Source organism: Apis dorsata, unplaced genomic scaffold, assembly GCF_000469605.1.
Source record: "Apis dorsata unplaced genomic scaffold, Apis dorsata 1.3 scaffold_77, whole genome shotgun sequence".
In the NCBI taxonomy this organism is placed as follows: Eukaryota; Metazoa; Arthropoda; class Insecta; order Hymenoptera; family Apidae; genus Apis; species Apis dorsata.
In genome coordinates, this window is record NW_006263375.1 from 50,256 (window position 1) to 59,644 (window position 9,389).

The 9,389-nt window shown below is 37.7% G+C and overlaps 1 protein-coding gene across 1 annotated transcript in view; it reads left to right on the forward strand.

The window, feature by feature from the left end:
* Nucleotides 1–6,758: 6,758 nt before the first annotated feature.
* LOC102679852 (tyrosine-protein phosphatase 10D) overlaps nt 6,759–9,389 on the forward strand; it is a 40,690-nt gene continuing 38,059 nt past the window's right edge. The window contains exon 1 of the mRNA XM_031508204.1: nt 6,759–7,617. Within this exon, the coding sequence (XP_031364064.1) occupies nt 7,534–7,617 (84 nt within the window). The 5' untranslated portion in view covers nt 6,759–7,533. The remainder of the gene's footprint in view (nt 7,618–9,389) is intronic.

The window sequence follows — 9,389 nt, forward strand, 5'->3', positions numbered from 1 at the left end:
CGTTTTTGTAATTAAGCCAACGATTTTATATTGCGTTCGAGATATGTGAAAATATGCGAATAAAAATATATGGGATGTAAAAATTTAATATATGAATGTGTGCAAGAATTTTGAAATATAATATGCGAAGAATATATGAGATGTCCGATAAATATACGCTATAGGAATGAAATTATAATTTTCTCTTATCACGTATATTTTCCTTATAAATCGTTTTAAATTTAATATTTCTCAACCAAGAAATGGTCCATAACGGATCTATAACATTTATCTGAGATTAAATGGAGTATGTTAGGTGTTAAATCTAGCACGCTTGCGCGTGTGCGTTTGTAGTGCGAGCGAGAGAAGTATGCGCAAGCGTAGTTTGTCCGGTCAGTGCGTTCGCAGAAGTCGAGCTACTCCTACGTACAGGGACGGGCAAATTCTAATGCTTCTGTAAAATGTCTACTAAAGGAATTTCGTGTTAACATGAAAAACAATGAATATTTTATTCATTAGAAATATAATTTTACTATCTCCTTATTCGTAATTGTATATCGATTATGCAAATTATAAATGGATTCATCTTCTTGATTTTTACGATAATATCATGAGTAAATGATGTAGGATGTTAATGTTTATTTAGATAATAATTTATTACAAATTTTTTGCTTTAATTTTAATTTATAATAAAATAATAAAATACTAGATTTATTTATTTTACAGTTTGCAAGGTATTAGAATTATATGTGAAAAGTTCTGAGAAATTGTTAAAAAAATTGTTACTGTAATGTAAAAGTTTAATGTTAAAAAATCAATTTTATAAATTGTGTATAAAATTATAAATTATAATTATTTAATTAACTGTAAGTAAATTATTAGATAGAAAAATTGTTTCTATAGATATCTATTTTCTTTAATAGAATACGTCCCTGTCTTTGCCATATTTCTTTTCTTTCGCCCACGGTGCCACAGTCCTTAGTATCCACTTCTACCTTAAGAATCGTTATTTATGGTAATAACGTATCACGAAGAACGTATCGATACTTCTTTTATATTCAAATGGTTTACGATTAAATATTTTATAACAATTAAATTTTTGTCAAATAGTGTAATATAATACAATGAATTTAATGCATTTTTTACTATAAAATAACTTTTGATGATTATGATAAATATTATTTGTTAAATTATAATTAGAAATAGATAGATATAAAGAATCATAAAAAAATATATATATTAAAGTATGAACAATTGTGCCTTGATATGAATTTAAAAATTATTCAAATGAATATGCAAATAAAAGAACGCGAATAATAATTCTATACTGACGAAACAGAAACTGAACAAATCTGTTGATGATGTCATTCTCGCAATTCCTGTTCATTCGTTATAATATAATCTATACAATTTATTCAATTTTATAATATAATTATTTTTCAAAGCTAATATTTTGTCGAAATAAAATTAAATTTCATTAATTTTTGTACGTTATTTTACAAATTATGATGAAAAGAAATGTTTCAATATCGTGTCATATTTATATTATATCGTTTATATATTTCTACAATCTTAAAAAATTAAATAATTTAAAAATTTCTTACATTTTTTTCAATTTTTAGTTTTCATTTTTTAAATTTATAATATATATTGTAAAAATGTTGTAAAGAAAATTTTTTTTATATTCTTTAAATGGAAATATTTTATCGATAAAATAATAATTATTATGATCTTAAAAAGATAACTTACCATTTGTAGAAAATACCTATTGATCGTCCATTATAATGATACATATTCACAATATATTCATTCATATGATTATATTCACGAAATATTTAATAACATTCATATAACATATATACAAAACAAAAATATTCGCGATATTTGTGTATGATTTTAAATTATATACGAAATCGAACGAATATAAATACATATCGACCTTTTGTATATACGCGCGTGTACTACCGCGGTAAACCTCAGTTCGGTCGATACCGTTGTACCGTGCGGATGTATCGAAAGTATCTCTCTAAAATATTAGAATATTTAAATATTTAATGTATAATTTATAATTTTTGTTTAATATTTTACTAATATTATCTTAAAAAATTTTCATATATTATTGTTATATAATATATTAACGTTTGTAAATAACATAGTAATTGTTCGATGTATAATAACGAAATATACCGACAGTTGAGAATAAAACGCGATTACTTTCGTACCGACAATCGAGAATAAAACGCGATCACTTTTGTATCGACAGTCCAAACGCGCGTATTTTAAAAACTTACTTCATCGAATCTTATTTTTATTTTGATTTCGTCTGAGACAAATTCTAAATTTTTTATTCTCTTTTTTCAATCAACACTCCAACGATAAAAAGAAAAAGAATAATATATAATAGAACAACTTATATATCAGTTTAATTAATAATTTTTTCAAATCTCAAATACATTTCTAAATTAATCCTTTCTTTCCGAATCTTGAATGGCTTTAAATTTCTAATTCAATTATTCCAGACAGCTTAACCTTTCTGTGTGGTACACGTCTTTCGCGTTACGTGACTGCTCATTCTCTTTGTGCGAACGAGACAAGGAACTACGTACACAACGAAGCCAGTATTGTGCACACGCGCAAAACCGTAGGTAATAATTTTCTCTGTTCTGGGCTCGCAATAAGGGTAGAGGGCAAACGCCGACAGAAGGTTGCTCCTATAGGTGGGGAATGCATCGAATGGTGGTGGGAAAGAAGGAACGATTGGTAAGGTTCTGTTGATACAAGTGCTAACACGCTTGGGACGATGGTGTGCGTGTGGTGTTAACCAGCGCACTCTCACTCGAGAAGAGGAACGTCAATGGCAAAAGAGTACGTAGCGAAGTGCTAAGAAAAAAAGGAAAAAAGATATGTGGTTGTCACTACGCCGTATAAACAGACGCACGACCATTTCGATTTTTACGTGTTGGTCGCATCATTCGTGCAGATCTTGCAATATGGCTGATGACGTTGAACAAAATACTGTATCGTAGCGGTTCCAAATTCGATGTTAATTATATTGCATTCATTTATGCAATTTTCACTTCAAGATAACATGGAAATAATTATTCATTTGCAGTTCATTAGGGTGATGTGATTTCGTTTAAGTTTTAATTTATTCATGGGAAGATATATTTTGTTTAGCTGTTTAGTGTTACGTCATTTTGTTTTTCAGTGATTAATAATAGTGAATGAAAAATTTATCGTTAAATGGACATTTTAATATTGATATGAGTTATTTATTGTATTATCGATAATTTCTTTTTCTTTTTTTTTTTTTTTTTTTTTTTTTTTTCTTGGAATATTATTATGGAGACGGATATTTGAGGTTATTTAAATTACCCGTTTTATAGGAATTTCTTTTCGTTGTAAATTGAATTGGCATAGATGGAATACAAAAGGAATAGTCAATATCAAGAAAGTTTTAAATCCAATCTTTAATATTAAAGTTTAAATAACGTAGAATCGATAATTGATCGTTCCTTTGTGTTATTAATTTCATCGTTCCAGCTGTATTGAATTATCTGCTTATTCGATGTGGGAGAAAAGAATTCAGTTTCTATTAAATTATTAAAGAGATTTCGATTTGTATTTATTTATTCATCGATGGAGCTATATCCTCCTTTTTGCGCATTATTCCCGCAAATTTAGGTAATAGTAATTAGTGCATAACGTAATAAAATTATCCTCTTAAAATTGCCTTTTATATTTTTAAAAAGCGATTTAATAAGATAAATCTAATAGACTTGTAAATATAATAGACTTTTTTTAAATTTAAATTGTTAATTTAATAAAATGAAAATTTTGGAATATTTATAGATAATCTCAACTTTTTCATCCAAATTTATCATTGTTACTTATTCTAAAAAAACTTTTAACTACGTCCCTGAGTTTACTTCTTATCCTTCCTAGATCTGCAAGAATCAAGTAAGTAAATAGGTCTATGTTCAAAAACAAGGATCGAGGGATAAGATTTTTAACAAGGAAGCAGAAATCGAAGCAAATACAAAATTAAGCGGATGTTTCTTCCATTTTCTTCAACAAATATATACCTTCCTGATAAATAAATATAAAATAAAAACGTTTTTCTAAAATTTGACAAAAAAATCATAGCAACTGTACCGTATATCAAATTCCCCGAAACCTAACATTCCATCAAACAATTTACAATATACATGATATCTCGAAAAAAATCAGAAGAATCATTTCAAGAAGATCCAAATTATCACGAGTCATCGAACCCACGCGTCGAAAGGACCGAGCGTCTCCCTTTCAAGCTACGCTCCTGGCTAGCGATCATACGTACACGTAACTCTATACACACCGAACCAATCCGTGGTGGAGCTCTAGGCCCGTGAAGCACAGCGAGGGAGGAAACGCAGAGCGGCGAACGTCATCGGTGGCAGGGAATGCAAAAGGCCAGATGGTGGGAGTAGTTCGGGGCTAGGTTGATGGTAGGGAAGGAGGAAAGGTGGGGAAAACGTTGGTGGTGGTGGCGGCTGCGCCGGGTATCCGGCTGGGGCAGTAGTCGGCGGCGTTTCGAATGATGTGGAGAGAGAAGGAGACGGAGAAGGAAGGAGAAAGAGAGAGAGAGAGAGAGAGAGAGAGGGTCGAATGGAATGGAAAGGCAGTCAGGTTAGCTGCGGCGCGGTAGGGGAGGGCAGGAACGAGGCAAGGCAAGCGATTTAGCTGGTGCTGGTTCGGCGAGCCACGAGTTGGAGTGGCGAGAGAGCAGCCGAGGTCCCGTTGCCCGTGCCTGCACCGGGAGAGGCGTCATGAAAGCGCGCCAGTTGACCGAGTGCACCTCACCTCGGACGAAACCGCGTATTTGCCGTCGTTGAGGAGAGGCCTACCTTGCCCTCTCTGCTTTCGTGGCAAGGATTCGGCCGGTGGCTCTCCTGCTCCTCGCTGTCACGCGTCTCTATTGTTTCTCCAGTGCGGGTTGGGGGGGGGGGACTCTTGGTTTTTGCCAGTATCCGGATAGAATAGCGGCGCGTATCCGTGTCGTGTGTCGGTCGAGACGTACTCGATTTTCGTCATTCGTAACCCGTGTGTACTCGTTTCAAAGAGAAGTTTCACCCAGTCAATAGTGTGCGAGTGAGTACGCGATGCGTGAGACGTGCCGTTTGGATTGATCATCGCGGATGTCTACGCTTCGGTCTACCTTTTGACAAGGGAGTTTGAGTGGGTGGAAAAGGACGAAGGAAATAAGAAGTTTTCCGTTTCTTTCGACTCGTTTTCACGTCACGCGAATTTCTCGTGGCGCGATACGTTGTTATTGACATATCGATTTGGTTGGCACGGTGCTCGTTCGTTTGGCATCGAATCGTGGCGGAGATCGAGAGAAGGAAACACCGAGAGGAGGAAAAAGAAAAAAAAGGAAAAAATATGAAAACTCGTTTCTGTCAGTGAGCACGGCTCGGATGAAAGTATTAAAACGTTCTTTCTTTCGGTTTCACGTTGATAACCACCGTCGCCTCGGTGGCCTGGCGTGTTTCACCTTGACGTTGAAACGTTGAACGTAGTGGCACGTTTCGGCTGATATTTCTCATCATCGAATCGAGAGAGCGAGGAAACGGAGCATTTCGACACACACACACACGCGATATTCTTTGTTATTCTTTGTTATCATAACGATATCGTACACAACGTTGCACGTACGCTCTCTTTTCGATTTCGTATTTTCTGTATCTGACGATCGATTCGAAACGCGAAGGGAATAAAAGGAACAAAGATAGATTGGCTCGAAGATTAATTCAAATTCGTCGGGCGTTCGGCGACGTCAACGTGGGCCGCTTTAAACGAGCGAAAGGAAACTTGTAACGCCAAAAAAAAAAATAAATAACGATCAGACCAGAAGATTATTAAAAACCTCCTACATTCCATTTTATTTTTTAACACAAAGTAACGAAAGTTACGCAACGAGTTACCTCCTTTGTCGTAAGAGAAAGAAGAAGAAGAAGAGAGAAGCGAGAAGAATATTAATCAACGTCCGATAATAATCGTCTTTGAAGTACAATTTCCTGGATCCGATATCGAACAATCTGACTGGTTGGTAACGTTAGTGACATCTCCGATTTCACGAAACGCTCGGTTCGTTACCTTGGCGTTGTCTCGGGCAAGGCAAGGAGGGTGGCATCCCCTCGTCTCGTTATCCCGTTCCACGCTCGTCGAGGGGCCGAAACGGAACGGATAGGAGAGCGTCGACCGAGAAGAGAGAAGAAAGTACAAGGCCTTATCTAGGCCCTCCTCCAACTCTTTCACCGTCGTCGAACAATCGAGTCGAAGAGAGAAAAGAAGCAAAAGAAGAGAAAAAAAAAGAAAGAAAAAAAAAAGATGATAGTGCACGAGCTCGTTATCAAACTTTACGTGGCCATTGTCGACGTGCTGGTTGTCGGTTGCCCGTATCGTTCCAGGTAAAATTCGAATTCGTTTCGTCAAAAGAGGGGCACGAAATGACGCTCGCCGTTTCGTCACGGTTCACCGACACTCTTGCCTGACATTCCATTATTATTATTACACGATACGATTCTCCCTTCGGAGGTGATCTCGTGCGAGCTCTCGACTTTAAACGTATCGAAACCCCATTCCAGTCATGACGGAACCACGGACCAGAAGTATCGTAAGCAACGACAGAACGAGAAAAAAGGAATTTTCCTTTAATCCTTCTTTCAGAGTCCAGTGATAAAGTTGTGAATGCCGGGGCCCGGAGAGGCTCGTCGCCGTGGTCGTGGTCGTCGTCGTCGTCGTCGTCGTCGTCGTCGTTTCAACATTTGAAAATCCGTACGAGCGTACGTTAGGCGGCCGCGAACTAGTCGAGCAGGAAGCGTGCACACGTTGGTGTGACACACGCGGTGACACACGNGTCGGCCGTTTGGGTACCGTTTGCAACATTCCTATCCGAGCTATCCGTGGAACGAGTTAGAGGGGAGGAGGCGGAGGAGTAGTGTTCCGGTTAGCCGAACCGTCGAGCCAGCCAGCCGTCGATGGATATGGCAGCCGCTGTTGTTGCTCCTCCACGGTTCCAACGTTGTCGGCGGCGTGCTACCTGTGAATCGAGCGAACAGGTGTTGTCGCAAGGTGTTGCCCGGGCCGGGATACGTGATTCCTCGTGATATCAGGCGCACGGCTCGTCAAACTGTCTGCGGTAGTGGTGTGTGCCACTCGTGTTTAACTCGATCGATCGTGTGTGCGTGTGTGTGCGTGTGTGTGCGTGCGCGTGTGAGAAAGAGAGAGAGGGAGAGAGACGATCGACACGATTCCTCGCGTGCATTCTTAGTGACCGAAAGTGTTTGACCGAAGTGATACGCGCTGAGTTTAGGTGTAATCGGGGTGGCCAAGAAGCGGAGAAGTAGGCCGCGGAGGAGAAAGGAGAGGAGAGGGAATATAATACACGGTTGAAATTGGTGCGAGGGAGAAGAAGAAGAAGAAGAAGGAGAAGGAGAAGGAGAAGGAGAAGGAGACAGAGTCGTGGGATACGTGTTGATCCGCGTCGATCCGTGTTGGTCCAGAGAATTAAGGATGAAGAGCAGGATGGTCGATTGCGCGCGATCCATATCCAGGTTTCGCGGCACCCTTCTTCTGCTTCTGACGCTGCTCGCGGAGGTGAGTAGTAAAGATGACGGTGGTGGGTATAATCGTATGAATCTAGGACGTGTCGTTGGAACGCCTTTCCACGAGAGACACTCACCAGCCAGCCTCTTGTCTATGATTACGTTTTGCTCCGCTTCTTTTGATCTCTGCTCACACCGGGTAGCGAGGAAAGTTTAGTAATAAATTTTTATCCTCGTTTTATTTATTTTATCCTCCTTTCTCGATTTTGTGTGTGATTTTTCTCGACAGCGAACCACAGATTATTCTTCTTAGAATGTAAACGAAAAGGTGGATTAATAACACGGTTATAGAGTTATAGATTATCGTTATCTAGATAGATTATTGTTTGTCGATATCGTTTCGAAAGGAAAAAAAATTTACCACGTTATTTACTTTATATCAATCTTTTTTCATCCGAAACTCTAAATTTTGAATGATATGTAGAAAAAAAGAAAAAAAAATTGTAGACAGTCCTCTTACGCGCACACAATAATCGAAGTAATATCGTTAGTGAAATTTGACAAGTCACGAGTTACCAATGCTAATAAATTTCTTGCGCAACAGAGATTGGAAATGGAACATAGTAACGTTCTAGAAGTAAATTTTTACGAGTTGCGAGTCGAGATTGTCCCATTCGGCTCTGACTAATCGAACTGAGAAAATTTTCCAAGCCGGATTCGAAGGAGAATCGAAGGAAGTTTCGCGGTGTAATATCTCGAGACCGAGTATCTCGTCTCTCGAGTTGTGGTCGGCGATCGGTGAAGGGGAACACACGCAGGCCGGGTATCTAGTCTTCTTTTGCTCGGCCGATTTGTGTCCCCGGATTGCGAAACTCGTCTCACTTTCCCAACGTGAGAGAACGTATCCAATGCGTTTGACCTCTGAATTCGAATCTGCTTATCGCTCGAATTATTCGAAACGATGTAAAACGATTTCCTTCCTCGATATCTTTAAATGGCAATTCCTCGTCCACACCTGCCAATTTTATCCTGCCGATTTCGTATTAAGGAAATATTAACGTTGGAACGTGTACGTAGAGGAATTTGACGAATTTTTTTCTTACGCAAATTTATGACGTGTTTGTATTTCGCGGACTGTTAACTCGGCTCGTATCTCATTGGCCCGGTGTTGTTGAATGACTCGAGGAATTTGATAAGAGCGCGAGTTTCGTTCACGGTTTTGCCGAATTCCGTGAAACAATGATAGGTGCTTCTTGGTGGGTGCGATAAGGATAAGTTATATTGGCGATAATCGATCGTATTTATTTCTTGATATATTGTATGTGATTTAATTCTCCGTCGATTATGATTATGATTTAACGAAGACGTAGTTTATCTTCTTACTATCTTCGTAATTATGATATAAAATTATTTGTATATGTATGTGTACAAATATGACGTGTACGCGAATACGTATTATTTTCTGGAATTGATTGACGACCACCAGGATGTAATTATGAAAAATTGCGGATTATGAGAAAGATAAAAAAAGATATTTATCTAAATTAAAGATGATAAAGAAAAAAAATAAAATAAATCCGTATCGGCCGTGGAAGGAAAGAAGCGGAAAGACGATAAGTGTGCAGTGGATTTCGTCGACAAATAAGTAATAAACGAAAGAGCAGGCGAAAGAATAATATACGATAGGATATAAAAAAAATTTACTATTATACCGTAAAATTTATATCCACATGTGCATACATTCCCCCCTCCCCCCGTGCATCGTCATCGTCGTCGTCGAATAATTAATAAACGAAAAAAAAAAAAAAAAAAAAAAAAAAAAAA